General features: G+C 47.3%; 1 protein-coding gene across 1 annotated transcript in view; it reads left to right on the forward strand.

The window, feature by feature from the left end:
• ADGRG7 (adhesion G protein-coupled receptor G7) overlaps positions 1-27693 on the forward strand; it is a 55786-nt gene that overhangs the window by 12425 nt on the left and 15668 nt on the right. Inside the window, exons 6-9 of the mRNA XM_056560849.1 lie at positions 6223-6554; positions 9428-9500; positions 16456-16614; positions 17826-17985. Coding sequence (XP_056416824.1) covers positions 6223-6554; positions 9428-9500; positions 16456-16614; positions 17826-17985 — 724 coding nt within the window. The remainder of the gene's footprint in view (positions 1-6222; positions 6555-9427; positions 9501-16455; positions 16615-17825; positions 17986-27693) is intronic.

Genomic DNA, 27693 nt, shown 5'->3' on the forward strand with positions numbered 1-27693 from the left:
TTGGGAATACGAAGAGAAGGAGGAAGAAGGAGTTTGTAAGAGACAGGGTTAATCTGGCACAAGACTTTGAAAGGGCCAAGATAGCGTGGTCCCAGTTTGTAACTGGGGACACGAAAGCGGACATATTTAGCGGAGAGCCATACCTTGTCTCTGGGAGCAAAAATGGGGGGAGTTCTTCTTTTCTTATCGGCAAATCTTTTCATCCAGGATGAAGCCTGTAAAAGAGAATTTTGGGTCTCTTTCCATATGGTGGAAAGATCACGAGTCACTTCATCCACAGCGGGCAAACCAGAGGGCAAGGGAGTAGGGAGGGGGGTAAGAGGGTGACGGCCGTACACCACGAAAAATGGGGACTTAGCAGAAGATTCGGAGACTCTGAAGTTGTATGAGAATTCGGCCCATGGTAGAAGATCTGCCCAGTCATCCTGGCGGGAGGAAACAAAATGCTGTAAATAGTCACCCAGGACCTGATTAATTCTTTCTACTTGCCCATTGGATTGGGGATGATAAGAAGAAGAGAAGTTTAAGTTGATCTTGAGCTGTTTACAGAGGGCCCTCCAGAATTTAGACACGAATTGGACGCCTCTATCCGAGACGATATGCGTGGGCAAACCGTGAAGGCGAAAAATGTGTACAAAAAATTGCTTTGCCAACTGAGGCGCTGAAGGAAGACCAGGAAGAGGAATAAAATGTGCCATCTTGGAAAATCGATCAACGACCACCCAAACAACTGTGTTGCCACGGGATGAGGGCAAGTCCGTAATAAAGTCCATACCAATCTGTGACAAAGGCTGTTCGGGGACAGGCAGAGGATGAAAGAGGCCAGCAGGCTTCTGGCGAAAGGTCTTATCTCGGGCACAGACAGTACAGGCCCGCACAAAATCAACAACATCAGTCTCCAGAGTCGGCCACCAATAAAAACGAGAGATGAGTTGCAAGGATTTTTTGATGCCCGCATGGCCTGCGAGGTGGGAGGAGTGTCCCCATTTGAGAATCCCGAGACGCTGGCGTGGAGAAACGAAGGTCTACCCTGGAGGAGTTTGCCTGATGGAGGCTGGAGAAGTGGAGATCAGACAGTCAGGAGGAATGATGTGTTGCGGAGAGACCTCTACTTCAGAGGCATCAGAAGAACGAGAGAGGGCATCGGCCCTAATGTTCTTGTCAGCAGGGCGAAAATGAATTTCAAAGTCAAAACGGGCAAAGAATAACGACCACCTGGCCTGGCGAGGGTTCAGTCGTTGGGCATACTGGAGATAGGAGAGATTCTTGTGATCAGTGTATATGATAACTGGAAATTTTGATCCCTCCAGCAGGTGCCTCCATTCCTCAAGCGCCAATTTAATGGCCAGTAGTTCTCGATCCCCGATGGAGTAATTTCTCTCCGCCGGGGAGAAGGTCCTAGAAAAAAAACCACAAGTCACAGCATGCCCGGAAGAATTTTTTTGTAGAAGGACAGCTTCAGCTCCCACTGAGGAGGCATCTACCTCCAATAGGAAGGGTTTAGCTGGGTCAGGTCTGGAGAGCACGGGAGCAGAAGAAAAGGCAGACTTGAGATGTTTAAATGCGTCTTCCGCTTGGGGAGACCAGGACTTAGGATTAGCATTTTCCTTGGTTAAAGCCACGATAGGAGCCACAATAGTGGAAAAGTGTGGAATAAACTGTCTGTAATAATTGGCGAACCCCAAAAAACGTTGGATAGCACGGAGTCCGGAGGGGCGTGGCCAATCTAAGAGGGCAGAGAGTTTATCTGGGTCCATTTGTAGTCCCTGGCCAGAGACCAAGTATCCTAGGAAAGGAAGAGATTGACATTCAAAGAGACATTTCTCCATTTTGGCATAAAGTTGATTGTCCCGAAGTCTCTGAAGAACCATGCGGACATGCTGGCGGTGTTCTTCTAAGTTGGCAGAAAAAATCAGAATATCATCCAGATAAACCACAACACAGGAATATAGGAGATCACAAAAAATTTCATTAACAAAGTCTTGGAAGACGGCAGGGGCGTTGCATAGGCCAAAGGGCATGACCAGATACTCAAAGTGTCCATCTCTGGTGTTAAATGCAGTCTTCCATTCGTCCCCCTCCCTGATGCGGATGAGATTATAAGCACCTCTTAAGTCCAGTTTGGTAAAGATGTGGGCACCTTGTAAGCGATCAAAGAGTTCCGAGATAAGAGGTAAGGGGTAGCGGTTTTTTACCGTGATTTTATTAAGTCCGCGGTAATCAATGCAAGGACGTAGGGAGCCATCTTTTTTGGACACAAAAAAAAATCCAGCTCCGGCAGGAGAGGAGGACTTGCGGATAAACCCCTTTTTTAAATTCTCCTGGATGTACTCTGACATGGCAAGAGTCTCTGGAGCAGACAGAGGATAGATTCTGCCCCGGGGTGGAGTAGTACCCGGGAGGAGGTCAATAGGACAGTCATAAGGCCTGTGAGGAGGTAAAGTCTCAGCTTGCTTTTTGCAAAAAACGTCAGCATAGTCCATATAAGCCTTAGGAAGACCGGATACAGGGGGAACCACAGGGTCACGGCAAGGAGTACTGGGAACCGGTTTAAGACAGTCCTTGTGACAAGAAGTACCCAAGTTCTTGATTTCTCCTGTGGACCAATCAAGGGTTGGGGAATGGCGTTGAAGCCACGGTAATCCAAGAAGAATTTCAGAAGTGCAGTTGGAGAGGACCAGAGGAGAGAGGAGCCGAGGAGAGAAACCGCCTCGTGCGAACAAAGTCCATATCCTGGTGGAGCTCCTGACGCCTTTCGGAAAAACGCATGTCAATGCGGGTGGCAAGATGAATAAGTTCATGCAGGTTAGCAGGAATTTCTCGTGCGGCCAGCTCATCTTTAATGTTGCTGGATAGGCCTTTTTTAAAGGTCGCGCAGAGGGCCTCATTATTCCAGGATAATTCGGAGGCAAGAGTACGGAATTGGATGGCGTACTCGCCAACAGAAGAATTACCCTGGACCAGGTTCAGCAGGGCAATCTCAGCAGAAGAGGCTCGGGCAGGTTCCTCAAAGACACTTCGGATCTCCGTGAAGAAGGAGTGTACAGAGGCAGTGACAGGGTCATTGCGGTCCCAGAGCGGTGTGGCCCATGACAGAGCTTTCCCAGACAGAAGGCTGACTACGAAAGCCACCTTAGACCTTTCAGTAGGAAACTGGTCCGACATCATCTCCAAGTGCAGGGAACATTGCGAAAGAAAACCACGACAAAACTTAGAGTCCCCATCAAATTTATCCGGCAAGGATAATCGTAGGCCGGAAGCGCTGCGGAGGAGGTGCAGGAGCTGGCGGAGGAGATTGTTGCTGGAGCTGTGGTAATAGCTGCTGTAGCATCACGGTCAGTTGAGACAGCTGGTGGCCTTGTTGCGCTATCTGTTGCGACTGCTGGGTGACCACCGTGGTGAGGTCGGCGACAACTGGCAGTGGGACTTCAGCGGGATCCATGGCCGGATCTACTGTCACGATTCGGCTGGCTGGAGTTGGATCCTCTGTGCCAGAGAGGGATTGGCGTGGACCGTGTTGGTGGACCGGTTCTAAGTTGCTACTGGTATTCACCAGAGCCCGCCGCAAAGCGGGATGGTCTTGCAGCGGCGGTAGCAACCAGGTCGTATCCACCAGCAACGGCTCAACCTCTCTGACTGCTGAAGATAGGCGCGGTACAAGGGAGTAGACAAGAGCAAGGTCGGACGTAGCAGAAGGTCAGGGCAGGCAGCAAGGATCGTAGTCAGGGGCAACGGCAGGAGGTCTGGAACACAGGCTAGGAACACACAAGGAAACGCTTTCACTGGCACAATGGCAACAAGATCCGGCGAGGGAGTGCAGGGGAAGTGAGGTATAAGTAGGGAGTGCACAGGTGAACACACTGATTAAGCCTGCTGCGCCAATCAGTGGCGCAGTGGCCCTTTAAATTGCAGAGACCCGGCGCGCGCGCGCCCTAAGGAGCGGGGCCGCGCGCGCCGGGACAAGACAGACGGGGAACGAGTCAGGTACGGGGGCCGGGATGCGCATCGCAAGCGGGCGCCTCCCGCATCGCGAATCGCATCCCGGCTGAGAGAGATATTGCAGCGCACCCGGTCAGCAGGTCTGACCGGGGCGCTGCAAATGCGAGGATGCTGCGAGCGCTCCGGGGAGGTGCGGGGACCCGGAGCGCTCGGCGTAACACTAACTTTTCAATTTAGTGAAATCAGAGAGGACACTTTACACTCATATTCTAGAAATGGATTGCTAGCATTGTTCCTTTATATGACCATTAGCTACACAAAGTCTATATCTTATAGTGTAATACAGTATACAGTGTACTCTGCAACAAAATACTGCATCTCAAATTGGGTGATACAAATATCTGCAGCTCCTTGATCTTTAACATGCTAATTTCATGAAAGATGGGCAGGGAGCAGGGAGATAACTGTCCCTACAACCGTTGTCCCTTTCTATTGCCCATCCACCCTTAACAACGGATCGACAACCACGAGGACGGACCCTATACTGCGCTAAAGTGCTTGGGCATAAGAGTCAAACAAAACACACCAAACTGTAAATGTCAGGAAACAAGTAAGGAACATAACGGGAATACTACAAAGCTACAAACAGATATACCCAGCAGGTTATAGCATACAAACTAACAGTTCAAGAACCAGGATCAAGATAAATGACAGATATGATAATATGAACAAGACTAGATATGAGGATAAGTATACAGCAGACAAAACCAAGAGATGCAGGGGATGAACAGGTTAACTGAATGTCGGAACACTAAACAGGTCAGGAAACCAAGAGCACTGTTTACACTGGACTCTGGACAAGAAACACACTGGACACCCCACTCCAATCATGGAGGGACATCAAAACTAAAGCCAAATAGGCTTCTAGCTAGCGGGCACACTCCACAGTGTGAACAGGATACTAGCCTAGGAGAAAGCAAAATCACGGGTACAGACACAAGGCTAACTAGCTCCTAGATAGATGGATTAGCACAAGACTCAGAACAGGATCCTATCCTAGGAGATCCAGGATCAAACAAGGTCACAACAGGAATGACAAATGCACAGTGTGAATATGGACTAGGCAACACAAAGCATATGCAGAACGAACAATACAAGAATTCTAAAACCCGACTCAAACAACTCAAACAAGGCAAGTTAAAATCTATTTCAAATAACTAGGACATGGAGCCATGGCTAAACTAAACTAAAGACATCAGTGCACACACACAGACATAGCAAAATAATGAAAACTTGGTTTGAGTAACAGGTGTAATTACCAGCCCAGAACAGCACCTGAAGATGCCTTATATATGCTCCCAGTGCTGAATGGCTCTTCCCAAACCAAGAGGAATAAACACAGAAACTGTTCAGACATAAACATAATGCCTGAACAGGACCCAAGGCAGAAAAATGCAAAATACAGATAAATGGACATTACAGCTAAATTTACAAATACCAGACAATGCCAGACAGAAAACACAGAACATAATACAAAGTAAACAGTATCACAGGCAGCAGCACTTAGGTAAATGGATCCTTTAAAGGGGTACTCCGCCCCTAGACATCTTATCCCCTATACAAAGGATAGGGGATAAGATGTCTGACCGCAGGGGTCCCGCCGCTGGGAACTCCTGGGATCTCAGCTGCAGCACCCCGGTGTCATTACTGCACAGAGCAAACTTGCTCTGTGCATAATGACGGGCGATACAGGGGCTGGAGCATCGTGATGCAAGTCTATGGGAGGGAGCATGACAGCCGCCACGTTGACTTGTATTGAGGGGCGGGCAATGATGTCACGAGGAGCGGAGCCATGATAACACAATGCTCTGGCCCCTGTATTGCCCGTCATTCCGCACAGAGCAAGTTTGTGCATAATGCATAACATCACCCAACAGTAGCCCGATCACACTACTTGGACGATCAGGATCAGCTGTAATCTACAGAAAATCCCTGCAGCATGCATTACATTTCCATGAAGCACCACCATGGGAAATGAGGAACAAAATAGTTTCTATTAAAATTAATTTAATACTCATGGAAAGCTTTGTAGCAGCTCTGTACTCTCACTGATAGATAAAAGTCCTGAATGCAGGAATCAAAACTGACTATCCGAAAACAGGTGAGGCATTTTGCCTATATTCCAGTATAGTAAACATATATAATCTCAGATGAATACAATTTATAAAGTTACATTTTAATGCTTAGATTCACTACTTCTATTTTACTATTTTTTACTTCTAGGAAGAAACAGTCAATTTCCTGGATCCTCATAAGTTTCTGCTCATCTTTGCTGGTCTTTTATATAATCTTTATTATTGCAATGGAGGTCTCAAAATACACCATTGAAACTGCAAATCCAAACCAGAATTCTTCAGAAAACATCTTCTTTCCGAATGACCTGGCGGAGGTGTATGATGGAGTGTGTACTAGCTTGGCTGCTCTACAGCATTACTTTCTATTGGCAACATTTGTACTGATGGCATTATTAGGAGTGGAGTTTTATTTCCGCATTATCACTGCCTCTCACTTCTTGCCAGAGCACTTTATGAAGAGTGCACTCATAACAGGATGGGGTAAGAATTTGTATCTCTTACCATGTTCTACATCATGTTTATTTGCAAATATGGACATGTTGGACAGGGTACTGTTATGTATCTGCATAGATGAATCCCATTTCCTTGCATTAGATATATGGAACACACACTCCCCAGAGTGCCCCTGTCATTAAAAAAAAATAAAATTGTTAGAATAAGTGGAGAGAAGTGCATACTTAAAGGGGTACTCCGGTGCTAAGACATCTTATCCCCTATCCAAAGGATAGGGGATAAGATGCCAGATCGCGGGGGTCCCGCCACTGGGGACCCCTGTGATCTTGCATGCAGCGCCCGTTATGTTCGCTCCAGGTCTGATTACTGGCCATCATGGGGGCCGGAGCATCGTGACGTCACAGCCCTGCCCCGTGTGATGTCATGCTCCGCCCCCTCAATGCAAGCCTATGGGATGGGGCGTGACAGCTGTCATGAAGAACATGTCGCCCCCCCCCCCGAAGAAATGCCACCCCACACCATTACTGACCCACCGCCAAACCGGTCATGCTGGAGGAAGGCAGGCAGCAGAACGTTCTCCACGGCGTCTCCAGACTCTGTCACATCTGTCACATGTGCTCAGTGTGAACCTGCTTTCATCTGTGCACAGGGTGCCAGTGGTGAATTTGCCAATCTTGGTGTTCTCTGGCAAATGCCAAACGTCCTGTATGGTGTTGGGCTGTAAGCGCAATGCCCAACTTTGGACGTCGGGCACTCATACCACCCTCATGGAGTCTGTTTCTGACCGTTTGAGTGGACATATGCACATTTGTGGCCTGCTGGAGGTCATTTTGCAGGGCTCTGGCAGTGCTCCTCATGCTGCTCCTTGCACAAAGGAGATAGCGGTCCAGCTGCTAGGTTGTTGCCCTCCTACGGCCTCCTCCACATCTCCTGATGTACTGGCCTGTCTCCTGGTAGCATCCCCATGCTCTGGACACTATGCTGACAGACACAGCAAACCTTCTTGCCCCAGCACACATTGATGTGCCATCCTGGATGAGCTACAGTACCTGAGCCACTTGTGTGGGTTGAAGACTCTGTCTCATGCTACCACTAGAGTGATTAAAACTGACCAAAACATCAGCCAGGAAGCATAGGAACTGAGAAGTGGTCTGTGGTCACCACCTGCAGAACCACTCCTTTATTGGGGGTGTCTTGCTAATTGCCTATAATTTCCACCTGTTGTCTGGAACAGCACAACAGCATGTGACATTGATTGTCAATTAGTGTTGCTACCTGAGTGGACAGTGTGATTTCACAGAAGTTTGATTGACATGGAGGTAGGTACATTGTGGTGTTTAAGTGTTCCCTTTATTTTTTGAGCAGTGTATTTGAGAGCATAGCGTGTTGCAGTATTATACAAGGGGCATAGTGTGTCAGTATTATACAAGGTGCACAGTATGTGGCAATATTATATAATGAACACTATTTGGCAGTACTATACCAGCGGAACAGTGTGTGGCAGTATTATACCAGAGACATAATGTGTTGCAGTATTATACCACAGCCATAGTAAAGTATGTGGCAGTATTATACCAGGTGCACAGTGTGCGGCAGTACTATATTCAGGGACAAAGTGTGTGGCAGTATTATAATACGGGTAAAGTATGTTGCAGTATTATATTTAGGGCACAATGTGTGGCAGTATTATACCAAGGGAAAAGTGTGTGGCAGTTTTATACCAGGGGCAGGCAGTAAGTAGGTCATACAGGAAACAGTAGTTTTATGTCTTCAACATTTCAGTCGCTCATGTTCTAAAACAGGCAGTGCCCTTTTTTTTCATGGCACTGTTGCTGCTATGTAAAAACGGCATTAAGCTATGAGCGCACCACAGAAAATCTCAGTGACGACATTGCGCAGACTGCGTGCGCAGTGATCATCTCCTGGTGCTAGGAATGCGCCGCCTCATAGACGGAATGCATTACGCGTGTAGTCCACAGAAAGTAGGATCATTTTTCTGTGGACAGCAGAATTGAGAGAGAGAGAGAGCAGTACTAAAATATGGTATATTTTTATATATAGAATATAAATTTATACACACACATATTATATATATATATATATATATATATATATAGATAGATAGATAGATAGATAGATAGATAGATATGGGCTGTTTAGGGCTAATATTTGACAGAAGGGCAAATTCACACATTTAGTAAACGACCATGGGGGAGATTTATCAAAACCTGTGCAGAGGAAAAGTTGCTGAGTTGCCCCTAGCAACCAATCAGATCGCTTCTTTTGTTTTTCAGAGGCCTTTTTAAAAATGAAAGAAGCCATCTGATTGGTTGCTATGGGCAACTAGTCAACTTTTCCTCTACACAGGTTTTGATAAATCTGCCCCCATGTTTTTAGTATTGTACCGGACCGTACAGCAGGTTTCTTGCAGGTGAAAGCAGGATGGGAATGGTTGCTTAGTAACATTCTAAGCGTTGGGGCTGGTCAGGTGACTGGGGCAGAAAATGGCAGTTAGGAGGAAGTGAGCACAGAGCGGCAGCAAAGAATGCTGGGAACTGTAGTTTAAAGACAGCGTGCGGGGAAGGGAACAAGTTTGACGGCAGAAAGGTGTATTAGAGCTGCGTACAGGAGATACAAAGGTCACAGTAGAATAATGGATGCAAGGTTAATGTCCTGTGCTGATCTGAGTGTTTTTTTTTTTTTTTTTGTTTTTCTTCCCATTCCTGGATAACCCCTTTTAGTCAGGTATGTGGAAATCCAGCAGCTTTGACCCTATTCCTCCTGAGAATATCCTGTCATTTGCTGTATATTAAACCTGTTGTTGGTTCTCTTTTGACAGTAGCTAATAAATCGTCATTGTAGCTAGAATACTATGTTTATTTTATTGTCTGTGTTCTCAGGACTCCCAGCAATAATTGTCGCCATAACAGTTGCAGCAACATACCCATCACAAAACTACAACCGAAAAGAATTGTAAGTATGATAATAATGCTCAATATTTTATTTCTCCACAATTTCAAACTCTTGATGTCAATGTTATGACTTGTATACTTAATGCTCTTATTCTTTATTAGTCTTTAATCGCTTTCCAAAATAAGACAATTTATGTCAGTGGCAATTCTGTGAGATTAACAGTGCATTTACTTTTATAATGTACTATGGACATGTACTATTCAATATTTGCAGTCAATACATGGCTGAAACCATTGCTAAGTGTCATGTATGGGCAGGGAAAAGGTGAAGTCCTGCACTAGCCCACAACTCCTGTCCCTTTCTATTGCGTATCTGCCCTAACTGATGGATCCACAATCGCCAAGACGGTCCCTGCCTATCTTCGTGCTGGGACGTCAAGTCAAAATAACAAACTACAAAAATACAGGTCAGGAAATTTGTCAGAAATACAAAAGGTAAACACACCCTAACAATACAGAGGGCAAAAGAACTGAGAGAACCAGAGAGATGCCGAATGAAAAGGAAAGGGGTTAATCCAGGGAAGATAGCCAAAGTCAGAATACCAAATAGAAGAATCCAATACAATAAACTAGTTCCAGAAACAATTTATTTTTACAGGCAACCAGAGAATGAACCAGGCAGGCTTAAATACCCAGGCCTAACAGGGTGTGGATGAAAGATACCTGAATGGATAAAGAAACAGCAGAGGGGGCCAGGGCATTTCCACAGCAACTTAATCAGAAAATAAACAGACATTTAGGGAGACACCGCTCTTACACTGTCACGATGCCGGCTGGCAGGTAGCAAGGATCGTAGTCAGGGGCAACGGCAGAAGGTCTGGAACACAGGCTAGGAACACACAAGGAACGCTTTCACTGGCACAATGGCAACAAGATCCGGCAAGGGAGTGCAGGGGAAGTGAGGTGATATAGGGAAGTGCACAGGTGAACACACTAATTGGAACCACTGCGCCAATCAGCGGCGCAGTGGCCCTTTAAATCGCAGAGACCCGGCGCGCCCGCGCCCTAGGGAGCGGGGCCGCGCGCGCCGGGACAGGACAGACGGAGAGCGAGTCAGGTACGGGAGCCGGGGTGCGCATCGCGAGCGGGCGCTACCCGCATCGCGAATCGCACCCCGGCTGGCAGCGGAATCGCAGCGCCCCGGGTCAGAGGATGTGACCGGAGCGCTGCAGCGGGGAGAGTGAAGCGAGCGCTCCGGGGAGGAGCGGGGACCCGGAGCGCTCGGCGTAACAGTACCCCCCCCCTTGGGTCTCCCCCTCTTCTTAGAGCCTGAGAACCTGAGGAGCAGACTTTTGTCTAGGATGTTGTCCTCAGGTTCCCAGGATCTCTCTTCAGGACCACAACCCTCCCAGTCCACTAAAAAAAAAGTTTTCCCTCTGACCTTTTTGGAAGCTAAGATTTCTTTGACAGAGAAGATGTCCGAGGAGCCGGAAACAGGAGTGGGAGGAACAGATTTGGGAGAAAAACGGTTGAGGATGAGTGGTTTGAGAAGAGAGACGTGAAAGGCATTAGGGATACGAAGAGAAGGGGGAAGAAGAAGTTTATAAGAGACAGGATTAATTTGACGCAAAATTTTGAAAGGACCAAGATAGCGTGGTCCCAACTTGTAGCTAGGGACACGGAAGCGGACATATTTAGCGGAGAGCCATACCTTGTCTCCAGGGGAAAAAACGGGAGGAGCTCTTCTTTTCTTATCTGCGAACTTCTTCATGCGTGATGAAGCCTGTAAGAGAGAATTTTGGGTCTCTCTCCATATGATGGAAAGGTCACGAGAAATTTCATCCACAGCGGGCAGACCAGAGGGCAAGGGAGTAGGGAGGGGGGGAAGAGGGTGACGGCCGTACACCACGAAAAATGGGGATTTGGAGGAAGATTCAGAGACCCTAAAGTTATACGAGAATTCGGCCCATGGGAGGAGATCTGCCCAGTCATCCTGGCGGGAGGAAACAAAATGTCGCAAATAATCACCCAAGATCTGGTTAATTCTTTCTACTTGTCCATTGGACTGGGGATGATATGCAGAAGAAAAATTTAATTTGATCTTGAGTTGTTTACAGAGAGCCCTCCAGAATTTAGACACGAATTGGACGCCTCTATCCGAGACAATCTGCGTAGGCAACCCGTGAAGACGAAAAATGTGTACAAAAAATTGTTTAGCCAACTGAGGCGCAGAAGGAAGACCAGGAAGAGGGATGAAATGTGCCATTTTGGAGAATCGATCAACGACCACCCAAATAACAGTGTTGCCACGGGAAGGGGGTAAATCAGTAATAAAATCCATACCAATCAGAGACCAAGGCTGTTCGGGGACAGGCAGAGGATGAAGAAAACCAGCGGGCTTCTGGCGAGGAGTCTTATCCCGGGCACAGATAGTGCAGGCTCGCACAAAGTCCACAACATCCGTCTCCAGAGTCGGCCACCAATAGAAGCGGGAGATGAGTTGCACAGATTTCTTGATGCCAGCATGACCTGCGAGATGGGAGGAGTGACCCCATTTAAGGATTCCGAGGCGTTGGCGTGGAGAAACAAAGGTCTTTCCTGGAGGAGTCTGCCTGATGGAGGCAGGAGAAGTGGAGATCAGGCAGTCAGGTGGAATGATGTGTTGCGGAGAGAGTTCAACTTCTGAGGCATCCGAGGAACGAGAGAGAGCATCGGCCCTAATGTTCTTATCGGCAGGACGAAAGTGAATCTCAAAATTAAATCGGGCAAAGAACAGAGACCACCGGGCCTGGCGAGGATTCAGCCGTTGGGCAGACTGGAGGTAGGAGAGGTTCTTGTGGTCGGTGTAGATAATAACAGGAAAACTTGATCCCTCCAGCAGATGCCTCCATTCCTCAAGTGCTAATTTAATGGCTAGAAGCTCTCGATCCCCGATGGAGTAGTTCCTCTCCGCTGGAGAGAAGGTCCTAGAGAAAAAACCACAAGTGACAGCATGCCCGGAGGAATTTTTTTGTAGAAGAACAGCTCCAGCTCCCACTGAGGAGGCATCAACCTCCAATAGGAAGGGTTTGGAAGGGTCAGGTCTGGAGAGGACGGGAGCCGAAGAAAAGGCAGACTTGAGTCGTTTAAAGGCGTCTTCTGCTTGAGGAGACCAGGACTTGGGATCAGCATTTTTTTTGGTTAAAGCCACGATAGGAGCCACAATGGTAGAAAAATGTGGAATAAATTGCCTGTAATAATTGGCGAACCCCAAAAAGCGTTGGATAGCACGGAGTCCGGAGGGGCGTGGCCAATCTAAGACGGCAGAGAGTTTGTCTGGATCCATCTGTAGTCCCTGGCCAGAGACCAAATATCCTAGAAAAGGAAGAGATTGGCATTCAAACAGACATTTCTCAATTTTGGCATAGAGTTGATTGTCACGAAGTCTCTGAAGAACCATACGGACATGCTGGCGGTGTTCTTCTAGATTGGCAGAAAAAATTAGGATATCGTCCAGATATACAACAACACAGGAGTATAGCAGATCACGAAAAATTTCATTGACAAAGTCTTGGAAGACGGCAGGGGCGTTGCACAGGCCAAAGGGCATGACCAGATACTCAAAGTGTCCATCTCTGGTGTTAAATGCCGTTTTCCACTCATCCCCCTCTCTGATGCGGATGAGGTTATAGGCGCCTCTTAAGTCCAATTTAGTAAAGATGTGAGCACCTTGGAGGCGATCAAAGAGTTCAGAGATGAGGGGTAAGGGGTAGCGGTTCTTAACCGTGATTTTATTAAGACCGCGGTAGTCAATGCAAGGACGTAGGGAGCCATCTTTTTTGGACACAAAGAAAAATCCGGCTCCGGCAGGAGAGGAGGATTTACGGATAAAGCCCTTTTTTAGATTCTCCTGGACGTATTCAGACATGGCAAGAGTCTCTGGGGCAGAGAGAGGATAAATTCTGCCCCGGGGTGGAGTAGTGCCCGGGAGGAGGTCGATAGGACAATCATAAGGCCTGTGAGGAGGTAGAGTCTCAGCTTGTTTTTTGCAGAAAACATCCGCGAAGTCCATATAGGCCTTAGGAAGGCCGGTTACTGAAGGAACCACAGAGTTACGGCAAGGGTTACTGGGAACCGGTTTTAGACAGTTCTTGGAACAAGAGGACCCCCAACTCTTGATCTCCCCAGTGGACCAATCCAGGGTTGGGGAATGAAGTTGAAGCCAGGGAAGTCCAAGGAGAATTTCCGAGGTGCAATTGGGGAGGACCAAAAGTTCAATCCTCTCGTGATGAGATCCGATGCTCATAAGAAGGGGCTCCGTGCGGAAACGTATGGTACAGTCCAATCTTTCATTATTTACACAATTGATGTAGAGGGGTCTGGCGAGACTGGTCACCGGGATGTTGAACCTGTTGACGAGGGAGGCCAAAATAAAATTTCCTGCAGATCCAGAGTCCAAAAAGGCCACGGTAGAGAAGGAGAAGGCAGAGGCAGACATCCGCACAGGCACAGTAAGACGTGGAGAAGCAGAGTAGACATCAAGGATTGTCTCACCTTTGTGCGGAGTCAGCGTACGTCTTTCCAGGCGGGGAGGACGGATAGGACAATCCCTCAGGAAGTGTTCGGTACTAGCACAGTACAGGCAGAGGTTCTCCATACGGCGTCGTGTCCTCTCTTGGGGTGTCAGGCGAGACCGGTCGACCTGCATAGCCTCCACGGCGGGAGGCACAGGAACAGATTGCAGGGGACCAGAGGAGAGAGGAGCCGAGGAGAAGAAACGCCTCGTGCGAACAGAGTCCATATCTTGGCGGAGTTCCTGACGCCTTTCGGAAAAACGCATGTCAATGCGAGTGGCTAGGTGAATAAGTTCATGTAGATTAGCAGGAATTTCTCGTGCGGCCAGAACATCTTTAATGTTGCTGGATAGGCCTTTTTTGAAGGTCGCGCAGAGGGCCTCATTATTCCAGGACAATTCTGAAGCAAGAGTACGGAATTGTACGGCATACTCGCCAACGGAAGAATTACCCTGGACCAGGTTCAACAGGGCAGTCTCAGCAGAAGAGGCTCGGGCAGGTTCCTCAAAGACACTTCGGATTTCCGAGAAGAAGGAGTGTACAGAGGCAGTGACGGGGTCATTGCGGTCCCAGAGCGGTGTGGCCCATGACAGGGCTTTTCCAGACAGAAGGCTGACTACGAAAGCCACCTTAGACCTTTCAGTGGGAAACAGGTCCGACATCATCTCCAGATGCAGGGAACATTGGGAAAGAAAGCCACGGCAAAACTTAGAGTCCCCATCAAATTTATCCGGCAAGGATAGGCGTAGCCCAGGAGCGGCCACTCGCTGCGGAGGAGGTGCAGGAGCTGGCGGAGGAGATGACTGCTGAAGCTGTGGTAGTAACTGTTGTAGCATAACGGTCAGTTGAGACAGCTGTTGGCCTTGTTGCGCTATCTGTTGTGACTGCTGGGCGACCACCGTGGTGAGGTCAGCGACAACTGGCAGAGGAACTTCAGCGGGATCCATGGCCGGATCTACTGTCACGATGCCGGCTGGCAGGTAGCAAGGATCGTAGTCAGGGGCAACGGCAGAAGGTCTGGAACACAGGCTAGGAACACACAAGGAACGCTTTCACTGGCACAATGGCAACAAGATCCGGCAAGGGAGTGCAGGGGAAGTGAGGTGATATAGGGAAGTGCACAGGTGAACACACTAATTGGAACCACTGCGCCAATCAGCGGCGCAGTGGCCCTTTAAATCGCAGAGACCCGGCGCGCGCGCGCCCTAGGGAGCGGGGCCGCGCGCGCCGGGACAGGACAGACGGAGAGCGAGTCAGGTACGGGAGCCGGGGTGCGCATCGCGAGCGGGCGCTACCCGCATCGCGAATCGCACCCCGGCTGGCAGCGGAATCGCAGCGCCCCGGGTCAGAGGATGTGACCGGAGCGCTGCAGCGGGGAGAGTGAAGCGAGCGCTCCGGGGAGGAGCGGGGACCCGGAGCGCTCGGCGTAACATACACTAAGCTGATCTAAAAAGCTGTGTTTAGTTGTGCCACTATAATATTTTTTTTTTTTTGGGGGGGGGGGGGGGGGAATAATTGGGCATGCTGAATTTCAATGTCTGAGAACTTTCCCAGGGGTGCAGCAGCTATATCCCCTATGAAGAAGATGGGAAGAATAGCAGTTAACCAAAAGAACTTTTAGGTGAAAGCTATTGAAGGCCGAATTTAAAGGGAATGTATTACCTAGATTTTTTTTTTCCTGATTTAAGCCAGATACTGAAACATGTGCTTTTTGTAACGCTTCTATTTTTTTATTGTAATTTTTTTTTTGTACACAAGGCCGCCATCTTGTCTGAGCTGTATTTTGACAGCATTTAGTAATGTGCTTTACAGCAGACCCTATGGTCTGCTGTAAATCATGTAAAGGGGACCTGTCCCTTTACATGAATTGGAGCAAAGTACGGTTTGAAGAAAAAGGAGAACCCTCTTCGTCGGCACTGCTCGAAGAGGGTTCTCCTTTTTCTTCAAACCGTACTTTGCTCCAAGACTTCTGCCGATCCCTGCGAGGACATCGGCCGCAACCCGCAGGCTGCAGCTCCGGACTATCGCTCACTACCCCAACACGGAGGGGTTACATGCATGAACCCAAGGTTCACGTAAGGTGAGCATATTACCTAATCTTTCGCTTTAACAAATATCATCGGAATTACACGAGGCGCCGTCCTCCCTTTTTTTGATTTTCTATTCTTTACATGAATTGGAAGCATTACTGGGCATTCTCTGCAACCTTTTCAAAGGTCATTCTACAGGAGAAGGTTGATGTGTAAGCAACAGCTATTGTGTGCACCTCTGTTATCTATATAATGGTGCCACCTTACTGATGCCAAGAATACAAGCATTTAGAAAATGAGACAAGTCAGGGAAGCCATAGGTTTCACTGTGCTGTAAATGTTAGCTGATCCTGGCATGATTCTTGTTTGACTACTTGTTTTAGTTATTTATCATAGTTTTAAACACAATTTCTTCTATTCCACCTGTTAACAGCTGTTGGCTTCTTGCCGAAAATAAGACAAAGCAATTTGATATTTCCAAGCCGATGGTATGGTCTTTTCTCCTTCCCGTTGGTCTGATCCTTATAGCAAATATTTGCATTGTGATAGCAGTTATGCTCACGATTTGGAAGAAAAATCCAGAACTTAAGAGGTAACTGGTTTATCTAGGGGACCCATAGGGCAAGTTCCAAGTATGTTCAATTATTTTACTAAGACAATTTTGACTTATAGAAGACCACTACAGCAAGCAGGACAATGTACCCAATGTTAGGGGGGGGGGGAGAATTAAGGCCCCGACATAAATTTAAAAAAATACAAACTCCTTGATTTAGGCATAACCAGAAGACTATCTAATGAGTATGGGCACTTTCGACTTTCCTCCGACCAATAATGTCTGGTGAAAGAAAATTCAGGCATGTTGGGTTTCAACTTACTTTATACTAACAATTGGCCAACAGCCATTGAATGTGTATGGCCACCTTAAAGCATACCTGTCATATCAGGTGGGTGTGTATATGTGGGTGTCATTATATAACTTCTATGATATTTTTTAGCAGATTTCTGCTTTGCAGGTTTCATCTATAATTTGCAGTTCTCCCAGAGCAGGTGGGCAGAGCTCCCCCTCCATAGACTTGCATTGCTTGCCTTGCAGACACAGGACAAAGTTGAGCAGATTTTGAGATGTGCTTTTAACAAACTGAAGTGGGGGGGGGGGGGGGCTAGTTTGATAACAGGATGAAGAAGCATTTTTGTGTAATAAGATATCTAACAAAGTTTCTTATATTTTCTTGTACTATTGATCTATGCAAAGTTTGTCCCTATTTATACACAGAATGATAAAGGAACGTCCTTTTGCCTTAAAGGGGTTCTCCAGTGCTTAGACATCTTATCCCCTATCCAAAGGATAGGGGATAAGATGCCTGATCGCGGGGGTCCCGCCGCTGGAGACCCCCGGGATCTTGCACGCGGCATCCCGTTTGTAATCAGTCCCCCGGAGCGTGTTCGTTCCGGGTCTGATTACTGACGACCACAAGGCCGGCGGCGTGTGACGTCACGCCTCCACCCCCGTGTGACGTCACGCTCTGCCCCTCAATGTAAGCCTACGGGAGGGGGCGTCATAGCTGCCACTGTACTGCATGGTTTAACTCTTTCTTACTACAGGGTAATATGCCAATGTATTCTGATACAGCTGCATATTTCATAGCCTTCATTTGGAATTGTATATAGGTAATTCCTCCCACTGCCAGTGCAGGGCAATAGCAAAGTGTGAATCTAGCTACAATCCTGTCATGATCGCCGATCTTTATTAGCTATTTAATTTAGATTAATCCTTTTTAATGCCTTTTTGTGTTTTATACCTAGCACAAGAAAAATGTCATTTTTAAAGAAGACATTAGCCACATTCTCAGTTGTGTCTCTCCTGGGAGTCACCTGGGTAGTTGGGTATTTGATGCTCATAGAGACTGACGACAATGCCCATTTAATATTCAGCTTCATATTTTGCATCTGCTGTTCAACACAGGTAAGTGACTGTCACTTCTAAGGACTCTAGATTTTATAGTACTAGTAGACAGACTGTATATAGCTAGGCTGTGCTACTACTTACTTATTGACGAGACTCTAACTGCCCCACAATCCTAGGAATAAAGTAGCAGAGGACTAGTATTTCTCTTTTTAAAGACACTCACTGTCGAGTGAGTTGCCAGGACTAATCTGCAATGGGCCAATGGGATCTTTGTTATTTTGTCCTTGTAATTGGGGGGTTGGGCTTTTATTGACCATAATTTTATGGCATATTACAGTAATGGGAATACTTCATAAACAACAAACTCACATACATGAGGATGGACAGTTTAAAAAAAACCATTAAACTAAAATGTAAACACATACTTCACTATTGTTGATATCTCTTTTGTGTTGGTGAACCTTTAATTGTGTATTACAGAAATGTGTTATATAACTCAGGCCATACACTTTAAATATTTGTTAGCCAAACCTACTATTTTCAAAGGAAACAGCTGCCCATCAAATCAATTTGGATCAATTTGGATAATAGATGCCAAGTTAGACTAACATTCCACACAGGTTTTTTCCTAGAGTTTTTGGAGAACTGCAGTTTTTGAGCCAAAGCCAGAAGTGTATTGAAAAGGAATAGAAAATATAAAAGAAGGACTTATACTTCTCCTTCCTGCTGGATCCACTTTTGTCTCTGGCTGAAAAATTGCAGAGGCAGTATCCCCCCCCACCCCCCAAAAAAAAATAAACACTAGAAAAAAATCCTGTTCAGAAACATAGCCATAGAGCAGTGGTTCCAAACCTTTTCTGGTTCTCGGGGAACCCCTACATATAAAGTCGCAAAAAACTAAGCTAAAATCTGTTAAAATTGCTGAAATAAGCAGCACAAACATCTACATCATTAGTAGCATTGCAGCACTTAAAATTAGAAAAAATAAGCTTACTTTTTAACCCCTGAAGGACTGAGCCCTTTTTCACCTTTTTATATATTATACATTAATAACTCTGGGATACTTTTACCGATTATTCTGATTCCAAGATAGTTTTTTCGTGACATAGTTTACTTTAACATAAAGGTAAATTTTTGTTGTGACTTGCATCCTTTATTGGTGAAAAATACCAAAATTTCATGAAAATTTTGAAAAAAATTTGCATTTTTCTAACTCTTAAACTCTCTGCTTGTAAGGAAAATGCATATTGCAAATAAATTATATATTGATTCACATATACATTATGTCTACTTTATGTTAACATCATAAAATTAACATGTTTTTACTTTTGGAAGACATTAGAGGGCTTCAAAGTTCAGCAGCAATTTTCCAATTTTTTCACGAAAATTTCAAAATCGGAATTTTTCAGGGACCAGTTCAGTTTTGAAGTGGATTTGTGGGTTTTCATGTTAGAAATTAGGGATCGACCGATATCGTTTTTTTTAGGGCCGATACAGATATTCTGTGGAGATAAGGGCTGATAACTTATACCGATATTCCGGTATAAGTTAACGGCTATTCCCCCCCCCCCCCCCCCGGCGACACCGCTGCATATCATTGATTTAAAGCGGTCGCTTAAAATCAATGAACTGCAGCGGATTTTGTGGTGCCAGAGACCACCGCCGCCACCCGCTTCTCTCCCCCTGCCTGTCCTGAGTCCTATCACCGCCACCGCACCCCCCCCCCCCGGCACCGCACCGCTCTGGACAGAGACCGGCTGCCCCATTGCCTCCCCCATTCCCGGTTTTATAATAACCTGTTCCTGGGGCCCGGGGTCCGCTCTACTTCTGTCTCCGGCGCCGTCCTCCTGAGCTGTTACTATGCGCAATGACGGTGACGTCGCGTTGAGGACGTCACTCGTCATTGTGCTGCGCAGCGCACAGCGTAACACAGGACGCGCAGGAGCCAGAAATAGAGTGGACAGGTAATTATAAAACCGAGGAGGGAGGCAATGGGGTGCGGCCAGGGCGGTGCGGCGCGGTGGTGGGGTGGGGGGTGCGTTGCGGCACGGTGGTGGGGGGTGCGGTGGTGGGCGTGCGGCGTGGTGCGGTGCGGGGCATTATTGGATTATCGGCAAGGTAATTGCCGATACCGATAACGTCCAAAATCGTGAACATCGGCCGATAACCGATAATCGGTCAATCCCTATTAGAAATAACCCATAAGTTACCCCATTATAAAAACTGTACTCCTTAAAGTATTCTAAATTACCCTTTAGTTTGTTAACCCTTTAGGTGTTTCACAGGAATAGCAGCAAAGTGAAGGTGAAAATTCAAAATCTTAATTTTTTTACACTGGCATGTTCTTGCAGAGCCATTTTTTTTTATTTTTACAAGGGGTAAAAGTAGAGAAATCCCCCCAAAATTTGTAACCCCATTTCTCTCGAGTACGGAAATACCTCATACGTGGATGTGAAGTGCTCAGTGGGTGCACTAGAGGGCTCAGAAGGGAAGGAGCGACAATGGGATTTTGGAGTTGAATTTTGCTGAAATGTTTTTTTGGGGGCATGTCGCATTTTGGAAGCCCCTATGGTGCCAGAACTGCAAAAAAAATAAATAAATAAATAATAATAATACATGGCACACTATTTTGGAAACTGCACTCCTCAAGGAACGTAACAAGGGGTCCAGTGAGCCTTAACACCCCACAGTTAAGTCAGATGTGTAAATAAAAAAAAAATGTTTTCACTAAAATGCATGTCGCATTTAGGAAGCCCCTATGGTGCCAGAACAGCAAAATAATAAATAAATAATAAAAAAAAATACATGGCATACTATTTTGGAAACTACATCCCTCGAGGAATGGATACAGTGAGCCTTAACACCCCACAGGTGTTTGACGACTTTTTCTTAAAGATGGATGTGTAAATGAAAATAATTTTTTTTCCCCTAAAATGCTGTTTTTTCCCCCAAATTTCACATTTTTACAAGGGGTAATAGGAGATAATGCCCCCCCAAAATTTGTAACCCCATTTATTCTGAGTATGGAAATACCACATGTGTGGACATCAAGTGCTCGGCTGGCGCACTACAATGCTCAGAAGAGAAGGAGCGCCATTGGAGAGAGAGAAGAGAGAATTTGTTTGGAATGGAAGTCGGGGGCCATGAGCATTTACAAAGCCCCCCGTGGTGCCAGAACAGTGGACCCCCCACATGTGACCCCATTTTGGAAACTACACCCCTCACCGAATTTAATAAGGGGTGCAGTGAGCTTTTACACCCCACTGGCGTTTAACAGATCTTTGGAACAGTGGGCTGTGCAAATGAAAAATTACATTTTTCATTTTCACGGACCACTGTTCCAAAAATCTGCCAGACACCTGTGGGGTGTAAATTCTCACTGCACCCCTTATTACATTCCATGAGGGGTGGAGTTTCCAAAATGGGGTCACATGTGGGAGGGGGGATCCATTGTTCTGGCACCATGGGGTGTGTAAACACACATGGCCTTCAGTTCCTGCCAAATTTTCTCTCCAAAAGCCCAATGGTGCTCCTTCTCTTCTGAGCATTGTAGTACACCCGCAGAGCACTTTACAGCCACTTATGGGGTATTATTCTTACTCAGAAGAAATGGGGTTGCAAATTTTGTGAGACTTTTTTCCGTATTTTCCCTTGTGAAAATGAAGAATTTTGGGTAACACCAGCATTTTAGTTAAAAAAAATTTTTTTTTCATTTTCCCATCCAACTTTAACAAAAATTCGTCAAACACCTGTGAGGTGTTAAGGCTCACTATACCCCTTGTTATGTTCTGTGAGGGGTGTAGTTTCCAAAATGGGGTCACATGTGGGTATTTATTTTTTTGCGTTTATGTCAGAACCGCTGTAAAATCAGCCACCCCTGTGCAAATCACCAATTCAGGCCTCAAATGTACATGGTGCGCTCTCACTCCTGAGCCTTGTTGTGCGCCCACAGAGCATTTTATGTCTACATATGGGGTATTTCCATACTCAGGAGAAATTGCGTTACAAATTTTGGGTGGTCTTTTTTTCCTTTTACCTCTTGTGAAAATAAAAAGTATGGGGCAACACCAGCATGTTAGTGTAATTTTTTTCATTTTTTAACACTAACAGGCTGGTGTAGACCCCAACAGGCTGGTGTAGATACCACTTTTCATAAGGGGTAAAAGTAGAAAAAGCCCCCCAAAATGTGTAATACAATTTCTCCCAAGTAAGGAAATACCCCATATGTGGCCCTAAACTGTTTCCTTGAAATACAACAGGGCTCTGAAGTGAGATAGCACTATGCGCATTTGAGGACCAAATTAGGGGTTGAATAGGGGTGGACATAGTGGTATTTTCCGCCAGTGATTCCCAAACAGGGTGCCTCCAGCTGTTGCTAAACTCCCAGCATGCTTGGACAGTCAGTGGCTGTCTGGAAATTCTGGGAGTTGTTGTTTTGCAACAGCTGGAGGCTCCATTTTGGAAACACTGCCATACGATACGTTTTCCATTTTTATTGGGGGGGGGGGACACAGTGTAAGGGGTGTATATTTAGTGTTTTACCCTTTATTTTGTGTTAGTGTAGTGGAGTGTTTTTAGGGTACATTCGCACGGTCGGGTGTTTACGGTGAGTTTCCCGCTTGGAGTTTGAGCTGCGGTGGAAAACTTGCCGCAGCTCAAACTTGAAGCAGAAAACTCACTGTAAACCCGCCTGTGTGAATGTACCCTGTACATTCACATGGGGGGGGGGGGGACAAATCTCCAGCTGTTGCAAAACTACAACTCCCAGCGTGCAGACAGACCGTGCATGATGGGAGTTGTAGTTTTGCAACAGCTGGAATCAAACTGGTTGGAAAACCTTCAGTTAGGTTCTGTTACTTAACTCAGTATTTTCCAACCAGTGTGCCTCCAGCTGTTGCAAAACTACAACTCCCAGCATGTACTGATCGCCAAAGGGCATGCTGGGAGATTTAGTTATACAACAGCTGGAGGCATGCAACTACAACTCCCAGCATGGCGAGACAGCAGTTTGCTGTTTGGGCATGCTGGGAGTTGTAGTTTTGCAAGATCTGAAGGGCCACAGTTTTGAGACCACCGCACAGTGATCTCCAAACTGTGGCCCTCAAGATGTTGCAAAACTACAAATCCCAGCATGCCCAGACAGCAAACTGCTGTGTGGGCATGTTGGGAGTTGTCATTTTGCAAGATCTAGAGGGCCACAGTTTAGAGACCACTGCACAGTGATCTCCAAACTGTAGCCCTCCAGCTGTTGCAAAACTACAAATCCCAGCATGCTCAAACAGCAAACAGCTGTCGGGCATGCTGGGAGTTGTAATTTTGCAACATCTGGAGGGCTACAGATTAGAGACCACTGTATAGTGGTCTCCAAACTGTAGCCCTCCAGATGTTGCTAGGCAACTCACCGGCTTCTGTAGTCTGTAGCGCGCTGCATCAGGGAGCCAGCCGCATGTCATTGCCGCCCGCCGATCACCGCCGCACATCGTTGCCTCCCCCGCCGCCCATGGTAAGTGGACCTTCGGCGTTGGTCACCATCGGTTCCCCCGTTCTGTCCGGACTACTGTGAGTGGGCAGAACGGGGGAACTGAACTTTAAACCCCCCCTGCCCCCCGATCTGCTATTGGTCGATCGCTTCTGAACGACCAATAGCAGGGATAGGAGGGGTGGCACCGGAGACCCATATGACCCGGGATTGCTGCAGATTCAATTCAGACCGGAAATTCGCGGCAATCGCCGACATGGGGGGGTCTCAGGCCCCCCCCCCCCCCCCCCCCGGGCGATGTGCCGGGATGCCTGCTGAATGATTTCAGCAGGCATCCCCGTTCGGTTCCCAACCAGCTAGCGGCGGGTTCCAAAATTCCCACGGGCATACCCATACGCCCTGAGTCCTTAAGGACTCGGAAATGGGGCGTATGGATACGCCCTGCATCCTTAAGGGGTTTACTGTCACATCTGGTCCGAATATCTGCCAAAGACTTTCATTTCTTTCTCATTCTTCATAGCGCAGACTGTTTCTTGGTTGGTAAGGATGTCAGTCACGAGAAAGATATGATATTCTTGACAGATATCACCTGAAATTCATTGTATTTTCAAAAGGAAAAAAAAAGGCTTACCTGGTTAGTGTGAAACCTGGGCTTGCTTCTCCTAATTTTGGACAAGCACACTCTCATCTCTTCAACTGAGCAGGCGGTTCCTCTGCTTACTCTTAACGGGGTACTCCGCTGCTCAGCGTTTGGAACAAACAGTTCCGAACGCTGGAGCCGGCGCCGGGAGCTTGTGATGTCATAGCCCCGCCCCTCATGATATCACGCCCTGCCCCGCCCCCTCAATGCAAGTCTATAGACTTGCATTGAGGGGGCGGGGCGTGATGTAATGAGGAGGTGGGTCTATTACATCAGGAGCTCCCAGCTCCGGCTCCAGCGTTCGGAACAGTTTGTTCCAAACGCTTAGCAGCGGAGTATCCCTTTGATGTTTGATAGACATGAGAATGCCTGCTCACACATATACGAGGTAGAGAATTGTACAAGAATGTTTGCAGCTTGTGGGATATTCTGGTTGAATAGAAAGCCAGAAAACCTCTGTATTGACTTCATTAAATTTGATCTTTAGTGTTCTATCACACCTCTTTTTTCTGATCTTCTTCCTAAAGGGTAAACTGTGCACTGGACAAGACTGCCGAGACATAATAAAAAAAAATTCTAAGCGAATACCCCCTTCCCCTCCCCTTATCTAATAAAATAAAAGTCATACAAATAATGTAAAATTTTTATGTGGGTGAAGGTCGGCCACAGCTTTTATTTATAAATAACAAAAATAAATAACTATCAACATGTAAACAATCAACAAGGCACTGATGGCTTCTTGTCATCCTGGGAGGTACTGTCACACTTGCCGATGTACAGGTCTACCCAGGACGACCCGCATCCTCTTCATTTCTCCGCCAGCTGTGACTTACAACGTAACAGAAAAAAAACAGTAAGGGAGGGAGGGACAAAACTCCGGGTCAGCGGGATGAGTGAGGTAAGGAGGAGGCCCTTTTCTATACATACATATATATATATATATATATATATATATATATCTATCAGAGGGGGACTTAAAAGCCCGGGAAGAACCTGAGGCTCTGATAGGACCATACTCCGGTATATACCAACCCTGTTCCAAGGCAGATTATCTACAGTCAGGAAGGGGGCCAGCCCAACACAGGAGGGGGATAGTTAACTCTTTAACTGCTTAGCAGTCAGGGGACAGGCCAGTTAAGCACGGCCTGTCCCTTTAGACTGCCGAGACATAAAAACATGTTTTTTTTAAGCGAATACCCTCTTCCCCTCCTTTTATCTACAAAAATAAAAGTCATACAAATAATTTAACTTTTTTGTGTGTGTGAAAGTCGGCCACAGCTTTAATTTATAAATAACAAAAATAAATAACTATCAACATGTAAACAATCAACAAGGCACTGATGGCTTCTTGTCATCCTGGGAGATACTGTCACACCCGCCGGTGCACAGGTCTACCCAGGATGATCCGCATCCTCTTCATTTCTCCACCACGGAGGACACCAATTAACCCTACACTGGGCTCCGACCCCCACCCAAAAGATACAGGCCATGTTGAATGCCATCCTGCAAACCTGACAGAAAAACATCAAGCCCGATGTCAGTCAGGTGGACCCCATCCGACCAAAGCAAGGCATGGTTATCTCCTTCCAGCTGCACATGCCTCACCACCACGCCCAAACGGAGTCGCACGAATCTAGACATCTGTGCGTTCACCGTCTGGTGCGCTCTCTCTACCCCCTCCATGTCAAGAGCCCCATACCATACAGCCTGGGGAACTATCTCTGACCACATGAGGAGGAGCTCTGAAAAGAAAGCGGGGAATCGCACCAGATCCGCCCGCATCATAGTCAGAAGCTCCGCCAACGGAGTGGAGCAAAGATCATTCCCACCAACGTACAGAGCAAGTAGCACTGGACCACGGGACATCCGACTGATGGACACCGCCTCCGCCAACACCCTAGGGCCACCACACCCCCCTCTGACACCTCTCCAACACACCTCCACACCTTGGAACCACAGATTCCTGCCTCCAGGACGGGTTTAATCACGCTGAGCCGCCCGGAACACATAGGAGTGCCCAAGCACCCACACCACTGGGCGACCACCATCTGCAAAACAAAACTAAATATCAATCAACAAATCTGGGGGTATATACTTGGCATAACAGGCAGATGGCCAGCGCCCCACACGCTGTACAGCCGACTCCAGCAGGCCCGCCCGCACCGCTTCAGTGGCAGCCCCTATCCGAAAAGAATGTGTACCAAAATCACGAGGATCCAGCCCAACTGAGGACAAGCAGCGCCTGAAAACGGACAGAAACTGAAACTGTGTTAGGGGAGAGCCGTCCTCACACACAAGAAAAGAAGAGCCCGCAGGCCAAACTGCCAAAAAAGAAGACACCAAAATGAAAGGACACGCCGACCCCAAAACTGCATGCAACACCAGCCATGAGCCACGGCCCGCCTGATCCGTCTTGGACCGACCAATTCTTAAGCGCACAAAATTAGCGCCGAGGAAAACATCTGCCACCCCCAGTCCGCCGGACTGAAAATGAGAGGGCGGCAGCAATTCACCGATGCGCAACGCACCAAAGAAAGCAAGCACAAAAGCAGCCGAAAATGAAACAGACTCGAAAGGAGTCGCACAAACACGAGTCACACAAACACGTGTCGCATCCACCAGGCGGCCCAGAAGTGGAAAAGAAACCGGGCGGCGAACATCAAGCCCGACCCGCTCCCGGGTCCACTCCATAAGAGTCTGACGTATAGCAAAAGACTTGGTTACGTCAGACCAGCCCAGAAGCTGAAAATAAAAAGTGACCCCCGCCATACAACGTGCAGCAACCGCACCAGAAAAACCCTTAGCCCGCAGGGACAACAGATAGTCCACGGTAACCTCCAGCCGATCCAGCACCACACTCCCAACATTACGATTGCCCACCAGCTCCAGCCACTCAGCCCACGTCTTACCATGAGAAGACCACGTAGCAGGTGCCATGGAGGCCTGGACCAGTGACATCAGGCCATTACCATGAGATCCCACAGACAGTCCGGGCACGGATGCCCCTCTGACTTCGCCTGAGGCCACAGCTGCCGAAAATCCTGCCAAAGAAAACGTGATAAACACGATTCTCCACACCAGGAACATTCTGGGCCCTGAACCACACATTGAGTTCTAAACAACGCAGCACTAAGCGCCGCAGCAATGCGAGTACAGGGGAGGAGCTAGCAGAAAGACCATTGATGACCTGAACAACCCCCATATTGTCAGACCAAAAACACACCCTCTGGTCACGCAAATCCCCACCCCAGAGCTCCACAGCAACCACAATCGGGAACAACTCCAACAAGACAAGATTGCGACAGATACCAGAGGAAGTAATGACAAGATATGGAGCAACCCATCGGAAGGCACGCATCATAAAAATAACCCAGTAAATGGTAACAATCAGGGTGCACAGGCAGAAGGCGAAAAGTAGCCTCAACATCAGACTTGGCCAACAACGCAACCTGTCCCGCTTTCCAAGCCAAATCTACCGCCCTATCAAACAACACGTATTGCACGGAAGAATCCTCCTCCGGAATACCGTCGTTGACAGAAGAACCCACCAGATGAGAAAGGTGATCAGACGGTACTTCCCCGCCTCCTTCTTAGGAACCAACCCCAAGGGAGAAACCCTGAGATTCGCGAAAGGAGGAGACGGGAA

This window comes from Hyla sarda, chromosome 2, assembly GCF_029499605.1.
Source record: "Hyla sarda isolate aHylSar1 chromosome 2, aHylSar1.hap1, whole genome shotgun sequence".
NCBI lineage: Eukaryota > Metazoa > Chordata > Amphibia > Anura > Hylidae > Hyla > Hyla sarda.